Below are 16,608 nucleotides of genomic sequence, written 5' to 3'. Positions count from 1 at the left end.
ACAGAGCTCTGGGTAGTGATCTAGCATTAAATTGATAGCGTTGTAGCTTGAAATTTGGTACTTGAAGGATAACCCCAAAAATATATTAAAAATGCCTGATCAAAACACAGCCTGATGAATGCTTTCTTTTTTCAGTGTCTGGGCTGAGATGGAACTGAGATCCCAATGCTCCACATCCTTACTCTTATACTGTCATCAATCCAGCCTCGCATGGAAAGAGTAATGCCTGGGTCACTTGTCCTATCATTGCTACTAGGAAAAAATGTATTTTTTTCATTTTTAACGTTTTTGTTTGTATTTACAAATCTACATACAGACTTATATACTATCAAAACAGACAAGTTCATGTTCCAGGACAAAAAGAAAAAACAACCTCGGAATTCTTCATAAAAATCAATCTCCTGTTAACAGGAAATGCAAGTATATGAAATAAAAATATGCATACTGTTTCTAGGCTAGAAAGGCTGGAAGAGCTATTATTGTTTGGTTTATAGTTTTCTGCTTCTTTCTTTTCTGCTAATACTTGAATGGAAAAGGACTAAATAAAAAAAAATTCTATACCCCAGTCTCTGATTCAGTAACCACAGCTGTGTCACTAATATTGATGATGGAGTCATCTGGACGGAAGGACACACTCGGTTTCTTCTTATCCTCCTTCTCTTTCAGTTGTTTCTTACTACGCCTCTTTTTACTGTCAACATATTAATTACAGATAAAGAGTAAGAAGTGCTCTGAAATAATAACAATATCTATCATCATTGTTTTCTAGGAAAGATTACTATTAAGAAGTAAACACTGAAGCAAAGACTGGAAAATATAAACAGGTGCTGCATAAAGATCTGCTCAAACCACAATTTCTGCCTGCTTGAAATCTACATGAAAATGTTACAGGAACCCATAAAAATACCAACAATCACACTAAAATCAATTAATTGTCTAATAAGCTATTTATATTAAATATTACAAACCACATAATATTTCACATCTCTATCTTGTGTATAATTCATAATTACTACACAAAATGCCTATAAAGAATCTGTAAGAAGCAAACTTCAATTTCATAGCAGTTTTCCAATTACTAGACGACAAATATATTCCACAAGAGCAACTGTAGCTTCTTCTTAATATATGACAAGTAGATTGTGTGACAGCAACTTTAGCTTTAAGCACTAAAGTTAACAGCTACTACTAAAAAGTATTCTAAACTCTAGCTACAGTTACTTGTGTGGCAAATTTTCATTTTAAGAGTGAAAAACTACTCTTGAGCCTCTGCTCCAAAATGATCGAATTAAAAGCATTGTAACTGAAAGAAACCAAGTATTCTATTCCAGAACATATTATTAGCATTCTATGAGAACTAAACAAAGATATGTAAGCAGCTTAAACAGTTTTAACTATCTCTGCAATTAACAACAAATAAACTCTGTAAGTTATAAATCACATACCTAGCAAAAACCCCAGCTTCAGTAGGAATTCTATTAAACACTGTCTGTATTAAAAACAGCCTACATAAATTATACTTAAAGAGCATATAATCCTTTCCTTCTTGAAGATCAGTGACAATATGCAACCCAGACAGCAGTCAAATATTCACTGTGTAAGGAGCAAAGCATTTCCTAAATAGTGTATAGCAAACAGTCAGAAGACAATAAGACTTTAAAACACAGACAGTGGAATGAAAAATATCCTCTTGAATCTTCTTCCTATCAATCTCCTAAAAGCAAGAGCTCCTCATGCCCTAGTGATACACCTCTGTTGTGTCATTACTAACATTTGATATTTTGTTTCCTGCTGTGAGAATACACTCCTTCTGATGTCAAAGCTAGAAGGTACAGGTTACCAGTGAATCTGTCAAAGTGAAGTTCCACTTTAAAAATTTAGCTTGCCTTTTTCTACTGTTTTGCACATCTCTAAGTTCAAATGGTTCAACATCAGTTCTTAGTAGCTGGATAGCTTTGGTTTGGCCTTGTCCAAAGGAAGTACTGGGCACAGAATGATGCTTGTGGCGTTGCTCAAATTCAAGGAGATCTTGAAATGGGATGAGTTTTGGTGCCTGAGAGAGTTCAGAGAAAGAGAAAGAAGACAGAAAACAGGAAGGGGGATCCCAGTCAGATTGGATGAAAAAAGTAAGTCCAGTTCGGATTTCAGTTACACAAACAAAGCTCCTGTAGCATTTTGTACAGAATATGGAAATGGAATATTAATAGCATCGGACCAGAACAATCTGTACATGTGTAAACTATTTTCTAAAAATTAACTAAAAGGTATGAATTTTCTCCACGGAGCTTATTTCACTAACATCTGCATTTCTTATGTATGTAGTTCAGGGTTAAGTTAGGAACCATTTAATGTAGACAACGACTGAAGAAGCACCTTTCAAGGAAAAGCATTTCCATTCTTCTCAACTGGGATATGCAAGCTTGTAAGTCTACAAGAAATAACATTTTTCAAAACATCAGATATTCAGCATCCATAAGATTTTCTTACCAAGCCTTTTACCATTCCATTTCTGCCCTGCAAAAAAGGATTTTTCACCACATTCTATTTCTCTAAATAATTCTATTATAATCTCTGGGAAAAAAATCCTATTTTTTTACCATACAAATATTGTCCAGTATTTTAGATAGTAAATTCTTTACACTCATCACCAGTGGGCTGAATGTTGATGAACTATGGAATGTATAATCAATCTAATGTAGTTAAAACACTTTCCGGCTTGCAGTCAGCCTCATATTGACATGTCAAAAAGCAGGTACCCTTAGTTCTAGATGCCTCCTGCCACCTGTGCTGAACAATTCCAAATTCCACAGTCTGTAAACATTAACTTGTGATGAGTAAGAAACCATGAAACTGACAAAAACACTACAACTGAGAAAAATATATCATTAAAATCCAGTACCTTCTTTTTCTGAGGTAAATTAATCTGAAGTAGTGATATTCCTGCATCCCGTAGTGTTTGTCTGGAGTCACCATCCTTTTTTGCAGGTTTAACAGGTATTAAAGTAGCAGTGACTGGCTGCCTTACAGCTGGTGGAACTCTAGGTGTTGGATCAAGCTGCAAGTGCAACAGTGGAAAAGCGGCCAGGTTCTGAGTTGCCGGTGCTTTGAACACACTCACACTTGCAGGGAGTGGTGCCTGAGGTGAATCTTCTTGCTGTCCTTCACACTGATCTGAATTCAGATGTTTGGGAGGCCCCTTATGCACTATTTCTGCCCATCTCTCCTTTTCCTCATGCATTTGTCTTGGAATCTCAGGGCTGTATCTACTTCTGTGGAAATCTTCCACCTTACTCTTTCTTGGTGTGTATGATGACTGATGGTTCCATACGGAATCTGATGAATTCCAAGCTACCTGTGGTACTTGGGGTGGTATGGAAAATGCTGATGACATTTCTGTTGGATGTAAAAATGCTGGTTTGACATGATAACTTGATTCAAGCTTAAGCAAAGGAAATCCATTTGAGTAACTAATTTTTTTTTCAACAGGGATAAGCTTCATTTTTTTCTGGATGCCTGAGGAAGGAGCTAGGAGTTGAAGTGGTTTCATAGGCACTGAAGAATGCAAATCATGGGATGGTGACATTAATCCCGTTTCCTTGCAGTTAATTTCAAATAATGTCAAGGAGGTACTCATATCCAGATGATTCTAAATGAGAAAAGCAAACAAACCAGCATTTACATATCAACCATGCACTAAATATGCACAAAAATAGTTCTTTCTATACCAATCACAATGAACACATTCCTTAACTCATCAGGATAGATAACATACCAGATATACTGAGCAGTCTTCATAAACCACACTTTGATGTACCTACTTTTATTTGGCGATCGTTGCTTTCATCTTCTACACTCTTCCTTGGCTGAACAACAGAGCTCTCCTGACCAGTTTTTCCTTTTTCTTGAGTAGGCACTTGTGTTTTTGGAGAAGTATTGTTTTTAGCAGTGTGTGCAGGCTGGCTCCCTGCCAGGTGAACGGATTGATGCTGTTGTAACATTTGTTGTATATTTGGCACATTGGTAAAGGATGACTGCACCATTTGCATTAAACTCATAAAGTTGATCTGCTGTAGCTGAATACACACATGAACAAAGTTAACAATGCCAGTAACTTTTAACAGAAATCTCAGCAAAAATGTCTAGGCTTTCTTACAGCTGTTCCCTATCAGGTGACAAAACAAACAACATCCCAATCACGGGATGATTCAATTATTCAATTTATTCAATTCATCTGTATAATTGTTTACTGTACTGGACTTTCTTGTAAGATAAAATAAATACCTGCCACAGACAGGTTATGCTAAAGCAAGACAAATGTCTTCACTTTTTCGTGACATTTCAATAAATGTAAGATTACTTAAAACTGGCTCAACGTACTACCACCAGTTAAATCCTAGTAGAGCTGAGAAGTTATTACAGCATCAGATTTTTTCCAAGTGTGAACTATTAAAGGGCATCCACTTATGTGAGCTAAAATACACTCAAACATCTACTATTATATCACTCATTTTCTTGAAATAAAAGCAAGAGTTAAGGCTAAAATAAGTTTCACAGTGGAACTGGAAATCTCTTTCAAAGACAACCCCACATAGAAGGTCTTTAAAAGAGTAATTATTTCAATTTTTTTAACAACATAGTTGGTACCATGAAAACTAAAAATAATTAGATGCTCTCACCTGAACTAATTTAAACATTTCATCTTGCAGCATCTGCTTGACAGTTTCTGATGTGTTTGGTTTCTCTTCTCTAGGGACTTCTTCCTTGACTTCTTGCTTCTTTGCACAAACAGAAGTACGGGAGGCAAGACTCGACATAGTTGACACAGCAGTCCGAGAAGGCTGAGAATCACTTACAGACATGTCTGCACTAAAGAAAGAAAAGAACTATGAAAAATATTCAGAATTCAAAACACCTATAAAAGACTGTCTTAAATTAATCCAGAAAAATTTTAAAGATACTTGTTTATTTTAAAAATGTAATTAATTTGTAGGAGCAACTTAATAATTAACACTGCACAATCTTGACCAGAGAACTTGTAGGACATATTTCCTGACACTTCTTAAAATACCAAATGAAAAACAGTAGTAAAGATGTAAGTTCTATCTGATTTTGTAGCCACAAGTGTATCTAAAATAATATTTTCACCAGAGATACAGGTAGTAAATGATGATTTGACAAAAAAGACAGAAAGAAGGCCTGGTTAGTCATAAAGTCAAACAGCTGATGGAAAATGAAGAGGAACATTCTTAATTGAAATAAGGCAGAAGGTAGATTCACCTTGACTTAAAGTAATGGGCCTTTAGACATTTGGGCTTAAAAAGTAAAAAGATTTCAGATTAAGGAAAATAATTTTAAATTGGAGTAATATGTACAAAACATTACATCTTCCCAGTGATTACAAGCCCTTTCAGTAGGTAAAGAATATTAAGTACATGAATTCCTTACATGAAGAAGAGAGGGTTAGGATTTGCATTCAGTTATAAAGAAACTGAAGGATTTTACTTATACCAACAGAAATTGACCCAAAAGACATTTCTCTGTTTACCAAAGTGCTGACTTTGCTATGGATACAGACAACCCTTGGAGAACTTTTTAAAATTTTACAGGATGGCCTCCAAGCATGTGAACAAGCAGAAGCATAAAGCAATGCCTAATGAGTAATAGTTTTAGATACATAATAGGTGTGAAGGGGCATATGAAGGCAATTAGAATGTCCAAGCATGGACTGAAATGCCTAAAGTTTGAGTAAAATTTGTTTTGAAAATAGTTGGCAGGAGAAGTTCAAGAAGGAAAAGAGATTAGAGACACATGAATATGGAACCCAAAGGTACGTGTAGTTCCTCTAAAGTGAAAAAAGCCTCACAGAGGACTCTCCTAGAACCAAAAGCCTGAGACTGACTCCTAACTGCTTTTCCCAATTCCAATGTTCTCTTTATTTTGTATATATTTTTGTAAATCTATCAGCTGACACAGGATTAATAATTAAAATGCATATATAAGTTTAAAATATTATTGTTCAGGTGTTCTATATAATCAAACATCTTCCATAGGAATATTATATAATGAATTCTGTCCAGAACCAGAAAACAAAACTGTCACATCTCTTTGAAATCTGAATTAACATTTGAGTCACGTGATATTCCAGACAACACTTGAGAGTGTATGATCCACAAGGATTATAGTACAAAAACGTACAGGAAAAGCTACTTAGTTTGTAAGTACAATACACTCTACCTGCAAATATTCTGCAGTCAAATCTACACATCATATTACTTCAAACCAAAAATATTATTTTATTACAAATAAATAAATATGAAACAGAATAGGTTTATCTTACCTAGGAACTTCTGCATCTTGTTTTAAAGAGAATGAGTGGGAAAAGGTGCTAGTAACAACCTCAGTCATACTATAAAGAGAGAAAAAATTAGTATTGTAAATACTACAATAATTTGTTATGGTGTCTGTTTCCATTTTATATACATGTATGTGTATAAATATACACATAACCACTTGAAAAAGTATTTTAATTAGTATGCAATAAAATACCTGAAACCCACCTGATCAGAGCTACACTGATCTGCATTGCTTCGATTACTGCATTACACTGCAATCTGAGCTGGTAAATATTGACATTCATGTTTCGTCTCCCCTAGCAATAAAAAACTGACTCAAACGAAAGCACAGAAAAAGTTCTGGCTACTCAAGACAGATAGCAGGCAGAAAAAGTGTTTGATTCTGGTAGACAAAGGAAGAGAAAATCCAGTTTCAACTAATACTGTTAATATCACTATAGTCTGCATCTCTAGAAGAGAAAAAACAATGCCATAAATTCTTGAGGGGCATTTTACACTCAGTTAAAACAAAAATATGTAATTCTAAAAAGTAGAGGATTTCAAGTCTTTCTAAAAGTTATTTTGAAGTTTTTTATAAACATTATGTATACATAGGGACATTTATTTATATGCTATCGAAATAAGATTTTCCATTTTTCCAGTTATTGTCTTTCTCCTAGAGGAAATACACCTTTCCACAAACCATGCTTATTTTATTATATGATTACTAAAATAATGACTATTCACGCCAGTCCTTCCTACTTGTGAAATGCCTGTATGTGAAAAAGGAGATGACTGAAACTGTTTGAAACTATGACTTTGTGCTATAAGCAACAACAGGAACCCCTGAGACATCACTGGGTACAATCATTAACAAGACTACTTCAGATTTTTAAGCAAAGTTAAAAGAGGAATTTTAAAAAAACCAAGTGACTTACATATTCTGTTCAGCCTTTTCTTCCTTTGTTTCATCCACATTTTGATCTTCTTGAGCACTATCTATAGCTGAAATGGCAACCTGCTGAATATAAGAAGATGTATCTGAACTTGCAAATTTTTCTACCCCTCCTGCTTCAATAAAATACAATCCTATGGCGAATGTATTTTTGATTAATCATCCAATTAAAACAATCTGACTAAAAGTAATCAAATTTACACACTTATCAGAAGACAGTTACAGATCAGCAACAAAGACATGCAACAATTCACCTGAGCATCTTTCTTTTTCTTTAAACAGTCTCATTATTATGAGATATTAGTTCCAAATTCATATTCATGTAATACCCTGGATATATATTCTGCTAATCTCACACCCCCTAGGTAAAGATGAAAATGTGGAAACAATCCCATTATACACAATTTATCTACAAACAAAGAAGAATGAAACAAACGTAGGATTTTACACATGCCATAGATTTACTGTAGTAAAATGTATTGAAAAAATTGAAGATCAAAATACATAGTATAATAGCCCTGCCCTTAGCCACTTTCAAAGAAAAGATTCCTATAATCAAAAATTATGCATGAAAAATGAAGGCTCATTTATAAATCCAGAGTGAGTTTTCAGACAGAAGCAAAAAAAATATCTTGATATATTTAATTTTTTTAAAAATAAATTCCATTTTATGTATATATAATTACATCTACTATATATACATATTTGAAAGCATACACACATTTTCATAAGTGCTCAGAGCAGATCTCCCTTTACTACCTTTTAATTGTTACTTTTATTATTAAGCAAGGAAGAAGATTCACCAACCCTAAGCAATTCAGTCCTCAAGTTCATCAAATATTTGATGAATTCAGGGTACTTTGAACACAGTATTCATAACAATTCAATGCTTCCATGTAAGATCCTGTCATGTCAGGAGAAACGATGGAGCTGAGCAAGGCAGCCAGACCTGCTCCCTGTGTTACAACCAGCACAACTATGGAAAGCTGATGGGTGGTAGTAGGAGACAACTCTCTTCTGAGAGGTAACAAGGCATCCATTGGCAGACCTGACACACCCTCTAGAGAGCTGCTGCTTCCCTGGGGCTCCTGTCAGTGATGTCTCTGAGAGAAAACCAAGTCCTGTACAGCGCACTATTAACTGTTACTGTTGTTTCACACAGGTGCCAGTGACACATCCACTAGCGGGCTGAGAAGGGAGTGGCAGTGACAGCTCTGGAGTGCACAGTCAGTCCTTCCAGGCAAAAGGAAGGGGTTTGAAAGGGTTTGAATCTGGGGAATCAACAAATGGTTACAGGACTACCTGTAAACCTGGTGCCACAGCCAGGGGCATGGTTTCTTCAGCCATGGGACTTGCTTTGAGAACCAGGTCAGCTAACAGCTGATGGGGTTCATCTACCAGAGAAGGGGAAGAGCACCTTCAGTCATAGTCTTGGCAAGGGGGAAGAGGGGTTTAAACTAAAGTTTCCAGGTGAGGGGCAATTTTTTGCCAGGGTCAGAAAGAGGTATCTGGAGAGGAACTGCATGTCAGCAGAGCACCTGAAAAGCTGCACGAAGGAAGTACAATTACTCTTGCTAGTAACTCAGCCTCATTGGAGGCCTCCATGCAAGCATATATATAGCACAGGGAACAAAAGAGCTGGAGACATGCACATCTGCCAGGTACAATCTTACTGGCACTACAGACATGTGGTGTGACAGCTCTGATGATTGGAGTGTTGCAATGGGTGGATGCAGGCTCTTTAGGAAGCACAGGCAGGACAGACAATGAGCGGGCTGTCGCCCTCTGTATCAGTGCTGGAGTGCATGGAGCTCTGCCTGGAGATGAATGAGGAGCTGACCAAGAGTTTATGTCTCAGGTTTACAGGGAGAGCAGGGACAAGTGACATTACAGTGGGGGTCTGACTGCCCAACTAGGAAGATGAAGCAGATGAGGTCCTCTCTATGCAGACAGGAACAACCTCATGTTTACAAGCCCTGGTGCTCACAGGGAACTTCAACAACCCCAGTAGCTGTTGGAGGGGCAACACTGGAGGGCACAGGCAATCCTGGAGGTTCTGGAAGGCATTGATGATAACTTCCTTCCAATCAGCCAGCGAGGAGAGGTACAATGGTGGACCTCATTCTGAACCAACAAGAAGGAGCTGCTGATGGGGAATGTGAAGCTCAAGGGCAGGCTTAGGTGCAGCAACCATGAATGGTGGAGTTTGAGTTCCTCAGGGCAGTGAGGAGAGCACACAGAAAGCTCACTGACCTTCACTTCGGGAGAGCAAACTTTGGCCTCTTCAGGGATCTGTGTGGTAGAGTCCCATGGGATAGCACCCTGGAAGGAAGAAGGGCACAAGAAAGCTGGTTAATATTCAAGAATCACCTCCCAACCTCAGAAGGGATGCAACCCAACAAAGAGGAAGTTAGGCAGTAATGCCAGGAGGCTTGCATGGATGAACAAAGAGCTCCTGAACAAAGTCAAACACAAAAATGAAGCCTACAGAGGGTCAAAACAAGGACAGGGTGAAGAATACTGAGAGATTGTCTAAGCCAAACATATACTGAGCTGCATCCAAAGCAGCTTGGCTAGCATACTGAGGGAGGCAATTCTCCCCACTAGTCCCACAGAAGACTACAGAAGACTCAGTGGAACACTGAGAATGTTCAGCTCTGTGTCCCCCAATATAAGAAGGACACAGACCTGCTAAAGCAAGTCCAGAACAAAGAGTGTTCAGGGCTCTGGAGCACCCTTCCCACGATGAAAGGCTGACAGGGTTGGGGTTGTTCAGCATAAAGAACAGAAAGCTTTAGTGAGACCTCATAGCAGTCTTTCAGTACCTAAAGGAGCCTACAGGAAAGCTGGAGACAGACCTTTTACAAGAGCACATAGTAACAGGAGAGGGGGGAATTACTTCTGTCTAAAAAAGGGTGGATTTAGATTAGATTTTACAAAGGATTTGTGTGGAGATGAAGCACTGGAATAGGTTACCCAGAGAAGCTGTCAAAGTCCCATCCATGAACCCATTGGTTCAAGACCAATTTGAGTGGGGCCCTGGATAATCTGGTCAAGTGGAAGGTGTCACTGCCCATGGAATGAGATGATCTTCAAGGTCCCTTCCAAACCCAAATGCTTCTATGATCTCTGATGATTCTGTGGTAACTGACCTGTTCTCTTTGATGTTCTACAGGTTTTAGCTTGACAGAGCTATTGGAGCTCTTTGAAGTTTCATATGGCTTCTCAAACAACTCTACAAAATAAACACAATTACTCTAAATTAGAAAACTACATAGATAATAGTACTGTTCCCTGATTTCTGACAGCAGGTCACATAATCCACTTTTTCACTAGTGAGGAGTGAGGAGTTCAGAGCTGTTTCAGCAAATTCAGTTTGTGTTCTTATTATTAGTGTTGATGCATGCAGCCAAAGAAAAATGTAGAAAAATCCCCAGCTTATGTAAAGGGTATGAATATGATAATTTATGCATACTCAGCTCTTAAAATGTTAACATATTGTTCTATATCTATAGAAAAAAAGTGAAATAGTGAGAAAGTCATTGGAAAGTCTTGATAAAAACATTTTATATAATTTAGTTATAATACAAATTTGATAAAATAATTCCAATAGAACAATAAAGACATTTGTAATTTTTGATTAAATAAACAGAGGGATATAAAATTGTGTTCATGGAAAACTCCTATTGCTTTATGTCAGACAACACTAAAAGGATATACCATTTAAAACAAACCTTGCTCTGATGTTACATCCAACTCCTGTTGAACAAACGGTCCCACTTCATTCAGGTCTTCAGTGATATGAGGCACAGAATTATTTCCATGACTAATTTCCTTCTTATAGAAATATTTTGGCTTTGCAGATGCTCTGGTAATAGGGATTAGACAACAATTAACAACGTAAGTATCCGGTTCACTTAAAGTATGCTGCTTTTTTCGTACTGCAGGCTAGTGCCTAAATGTAAAATAAACACTGTTGTGATATAATCAATATTCATTTAGGTTTTCTCTCCGATTACGACTTAAACCAAGCTTAATTTTGTTTTGCATAGCTGTGATATTTTAGTGTCATTAATAGTACACTCTTTCAGCTGGGCTGTTTCTAGACAAACTGTGCTATGTCTTCAAAATCATCTAGTTAAGGTTACATTTATCTCCCTCACAGGAACTTCATTCATTAAAAACTAGAAAATTGTCAGACAAGATGTACAATCATGTCTCAAAGTACTCAAGATTATTTTCAGAATACAAGAGAACTATATAACTCACTCTCTCTATATATTCTAATACTAGAGATTTATTTTTTTCTTTATCACAATGTAAGACGAAATGCCACAGAGGAATTCAGGTTAAGGATTCTGTATTCTTCAGGACAGTGCAAGATATTACCAAATAAAATATTTACTGCTTTTTCCATCTATTTTTCTGACATACAGACATATAAACATAGCTAGGTTACAGATCCAGTGGAAAATAAACTAACATTCTGAACCACTCAAATCAAAGAAAATGACACTGAAGAGAGAGGAAGTTATCTGAATTCTTTGAGAAAACCATGACACCCATTGTATCGGAAATCTAGATTCTATTTCCACATCATGAAGTTTATAAACAATCATGTACAATACACTTAATATGCAACAGCTACATTATTTTCTATCTAATATTCATGAGATTATGGAGAATATTTAATTTGCTTCACGCAACTGTTATCAATATGCCTAAGTTTGACTTTTCACACAAAATTAAACATGTATATAACACACAATAACAGTAGATTTCTTCATGATACTCAGGAGAGGAAAAATGACCAACTAGAGTCCTTAGGAAAAAAAAAGAATTACCCCAAATCACTTTCACAAAGATTATCATAGACTTGTACAATCTGTATATCTAGAGGAGAACTGGCCACTGTGGAAGAGCTTTCAGCCATACTACTTTCTTCCTCTGTTCTAGACTGGGCTTCTGATAGAGATGCAATTTCTTTCAGATATTGATCATCTGGATGCTATTAATAGAAATAATGAAAATCAAAAATCACTAGTTAAAAAAAAAAAGACACCAGGTACTTTAAAAAGAACCACAATGCTTTCACATAGAATGATTATACTTAATTCACATACTTTTCTTTATTATAGAGCCAAGAAATCCTGGATTTACGGCTGCCTGTAAAACATGAGTTTTTCCCTTTTTGCACTAAGTGAAGCAATAGTCCTCTGAATTATCCAAAGGAAATACAAGAAAGATTTCTCAGTGTCAACTGAGTGTGGATTGTCAAAGACAATATATGACAATATAATCAAGACAAATACATAGAGTAAGATTTGGTCTTATCCAGATAATATAGAACTCTCAAATTACCACTGAAAACAGTATGAAAGGCAAAAAGACATACATAACCTTGTAGTTAGATGCATGCACAGAATTTTTAAATTCTAAATAAAATACTTGCCCAAAACACAGAAAATGCAACCCAAAAGTAAGGAAAAAAACTCTTTTGAAATTGGAGAAACGCCTTCTCAAAAGAAGTCCCACAACCCTCTTCCCCTAAAGCCTTTCATGTATTCTCTGACTCTATGTACTATTAATTAAAGAAGCTAAGTGATCCAGTTGTCCCTAAAGTATAAACTAAAGCAATATATACCATATTCCTCTGGTAAATGTCTTCCTTTATATGTCCTTCCTGACACATATAGTCCAAATTTCTGTAATAGTGCTAGTAATTTTTCACCGATCTTTAACCAGTTAAAATACTCCTGTCAGAATTTATCTGTACTGTTAACCAGTTAAAATACTCCTGTCAGAATTTATCTGTACTGTTAACCAGTTAAAATACTCCTGTCAGAATTTATCCGTACTGTTAACCAGTTAAAAAACTCCTGTCAGAATTTATCTGTACTGTGCTCAAAGACAAATGAATTTACACTCTTGCAAGAGGAACTATTTCTTTATTCTTTGCCCTGCTTTGCCATATTCTATCTCCAGCAGTCTGTTTTTTCAAAAATGATGTCTAAAGCTAGACACAGTGGACAAATGTATAAGGAAAAAATGTGGTATCTGGATAAATGACTTATATTTTCAACTTCCAAAGAGAACTTTCATCTCCAACTCAGATATTTCTTCTGAGAGAATTTCAGTATTTCTGGAATTTTACTCTTTTCTCATCAGCTCTTAAAGGTTATTAATCAATATTCCATGTTTTACTGAGAACAGAACTATGAGGTAGTTTTATGAGGTAAAATATGTATGTGATTTTTCCTTATTGGCATAACTCACACATTTCAGTGACGCTTGTCCCATCCTTTTTCTTACCTTACATTTTTCGCTCCTTGTTTGAGTTCTGTCTCCATATAACTGTTCTAACAACCAAAAAGATGTAAGGACAGCTGCTGATGATGTTTTCACATGTATCATTGGGAGAGACTCTTCTAAGGAATCTTGTTTATTGGAACCACAGAGCAGTCTTTTATCGGACCATCTGATCATCCACTCCAGCAATTTTGAAATATTGCTCAATTTGCCCATCAATTCTATAGGCAGTTCTTCTGCTGGTACAATATCAGCCACATCAAGAGTTTTGTAAACATACTTAGAAATTGCCTGAGTTTGCAAGGTAGAGGAAGTATGGCTAGGAAAGGTCTGGCTTGTTAGTGGAACAGTGACTCCTTGACTGTCAGTCTGAGCTCTGTATATTGACTTGTGTTTTAGACCAAATAAGCCTTCTTTAAGTCCTTTTGTTAGGTTACACACAGAAGGTTCCGTGGTCTGTCCAACAGAGTACACAACTGTTGGTTTTTCCAAAATATTTTTGTTTTCATTACAGCCAGACACTTTTTCAAGGTCACTAGATGCCAGGGTGACAGTATAGCACGACCCTGCTCTAAACACACTTTGACTTCTCATTTTGCTTTTTCGGCGTTTTAGTGTTGTGTGAATATCAAAAAAGAGAGAGTTCAATTCATGTTTTTTAAGTGCTCCAGAAAAGCTACTGAGAAATGGAATTCCAAGGCCACTGTACTTTATCAGGTCTCTCTCAAGAACATAACTCAAAAAGAGTTCTAAAAATCTAACATACTCATCATCATCACGTTCAAATTCCCATGCCCCAACTATAGGCAAATTACATTGATTAAGCATGTCTCTCCTACACACTTTGTCTTTATGTTTTGTTTTACAGTTAGGAGCTTTTATCTTGTGTGTGGTATTTTTACTACCTATTTCCTTTTGTTGTTGGAGTTCATTTTCCCTGTAAGACAATAAATGTATGCACCATTAATACCCAAATCCATTTTAAGAAGAATTACACGCAACATTAGCTCCTTATCTTCCACTGAAGTTAAAAATAGCCAACAACCCCAAATTTACATTAGTACTAAGTGTATGTGGCAAATTAATAAAATTTAAAACCCATCTACAGAAACTAGGCAGTAATATATATGAATGTAGGCATAGCTGATAGTAACTTACACTTCAATAATATATTAGTCACATACTAACTGATATAACGTTGGCAGTTCTAAGATTTGGGAAATCTGTAATTCTTCACTTGATAAATCACCCATAGTGACAACCTGTTTGTTGAAGAAATTACTTGATAGCAGGAGACAGCTCTTCCTTACTTTCTCTCCCCCGCCCCCAATTTAAATCAAAAGCTTTCTGCTGCCATTTTTTCATACCTTGGGAATAAAGGTGCTTGAGCTGTTGTTCCTTCAGTAAGCAAAGCATCCGAAAGTGTGTCTGCCATGTCTGTATCACTATATACCTGAGGATTCCCAACATCAGTAAGTGTGCTTGTGCTTAGACTTGTGCCTAGTGAGAATCTGTCAAAACTGTGTTCCTCATCCTTTGATGCTCCCTCTTCTACTGGCTCCCAAATACTAATTTCTATAAGGCCTATGTTCTTTGCTACATATCTCAAGGCCTTTTTCCTCACTTCTTCAGCAGTCTGTATAACAGCTGACATCATTTCTTCACTTTCAGGACCTACTGAAAGAAAAAAAAAACAAGTTTTCAATCTCATTTTTCGGTTTAGTCTCTCAAATTGAGACATGTATTGTATTTCAATTAAAAACATAAATTAGAGCCATTTATAAATTCAACAAGAAACTGTGATAAATTGAAGCAACAAAAATATTTTGAAAGCCACAATACCCTGTGACTGGTATAGACATATACCAGAAAGAAACCACAAAATTTCTCTCAAGACTCAAAGCTGTCCAACTAAAAATTACAGTAATTGTTTTACATGGGGCAAGAAAGAAAATATTGTCACAAGCTGATAACTAGGATAAAAAACAAAGCTTGTTTAAAACTTCTTGAAGAATGGTGAACATTACCTTTAACAGTACTGTGTCTGAGTCGCTGCTGAAGTCCGTGATATTTATCTCTTAGTGAAACTCTTATATCTTCAGGATTAGGAAATGCTTTCACTAAAATCTCTGCCACCTACACAGAAAAAAGTGTATTTTCCAGTAGCTACCATACAAGTAGGTGCCTTTTCACACAGAAATTACACCACGAGAAAATCTAACTAGTTGGTTTTCCAGGGAGGAGAAATATTGGTGATAATCTCTATTGCTTTTATTCCAGTTTTAATGTCTTTTACCTTTTTTATTGGTGGCAATTCTCCAAGCAGACTCAAAATTATATCTTGAACTAATTCTTCAGTATTCATAAATCTGCAGAAAGGAAGCATTCTACAAGCCCACTCCACTGCATTCAGACAATGCTCAATGATGTAGGCATCATATCCGTTCTTATTCGGATCCTAAAAAAACCACCAGAAACATTATTGTATGAACAATATATTTCAGCAAAATTATTCATACATTGCATATAATAATGCTTCTCTCCTAGCCACAAAGAATAAAAATCTCTAGCTTATCTGCCAAGCAGAGTAGTGTATGAGGGGAGGAAACAGATCAGTGTTGTAATGGACTATAAAGCACATTAAAAAAAAAAAAGAGAGAAAAAAGAGCTTTTTAAAACCAGCTTAGGAAATAATTCTATTAGCACTCTGCTGAAGAGTTTGTTTGCAGTTACAATTAAAACTTGAGGGTTTGCCTAAGCTGTGAAATAGTATTTTCTATCTCATTTATCATTGTCACACAAAGTAGAGAAAGATCAGAATATTAAACCATTTCAAACAGAGCCATCCTGTTTATCTTGAAACTGAGTTTTCCTGGTGAAGAAAAATCTTGGACTTGCTACAGAATACATGACAAACATGCTAGTAGTTTCCTCTTTTTCTTCCTGGACCTCTGACATCAATTGATGAAGGTGTAAATGGAGAAAACATGATTAAATTTTAATTTTTTTTGT

The 16,608-nt window shown here is 36.1% G+C and overlaps 1 protein-coding gene across 1 annotated transcript in view; it reads right to left on the bottom strand.

The window, feature by feature from the left end:
- CPLANE1 (ciliogenesis and planar polarity effector complex subunit 1) overlaps positions 1-16,608 on the bottom strand; it is a 56,645-nt gene that overhangs the window by 16,557 nt on the left and 23,480 nt on the right. The window contains exons 22-36 of the mRNA XM_058827044.1: positions 15,893-16,054; positions 15,624-15,732; positions 14,964-15,270; positions 13,600-14,533; positions 12,132-12,295; positions 11,022-11,155; positions 10,440-10,522; positions 9,541-9,609; positions 7,271-7,353; positions 6,338-6,406; positions 4,677-4,866; positions 3,819-4,073; positions 2,900-3,646; positions 1,887-2,053; positions 562-691 (exon numbers count right to left, since the gene is read on the bottom strand). Coding sequence (XP_058683027.1) covers positions 562-691; positions 1,887-2,053; positions 2,900-3,646; positions 3,819-4,073; positions 4,677-4,866; positions 6,338-6,406; positions 7,271-7,353; positions 9,541-9,609; positions 10,440-10,522; positions 11,022-11,155; positions 12,132-12,295; positions 13,600-14,533; positions 14,964-15,270; positions 15,624-15,732; positions 15,893-16,054 — 3,603 coding nt within the window. The remainder of the gene's footprint in view (positions 1-561; positions 692-1,886; positions 2,054-2,899; positions 3,647-3,818; positions 4,074-4,676; positions 4,867-6,337; positions 6,407-7,270; positions 7,354-9,540; positions 9,610-10,439; positions 10,523-11,021; positions 11,156-12,131; positions 12,296-13,599; positions 14,534-14,963; positions 15,271-15,623; positions 15,733-15,892; positions 16,055-16,608) is intronic.

The sequence above is a fragment of the Poecile atricapillus genome, chromosome Z (genome assembly GCF_030490865.1).
Source record: "Poecile atricapillus isolate bPoeAtr1 chromosome Z, bPoeAtr1.hap1, whole genome shotgun sequence".
Lineage (NCBI taxonomy): Eukaryota > Metazoa > Chordata > Aves > Passeriformes > Paridae > Poecile > Poecile atricapillus.
This window is presented reverse-complemented; position numbering and strand designations above follow the sequence as displayed.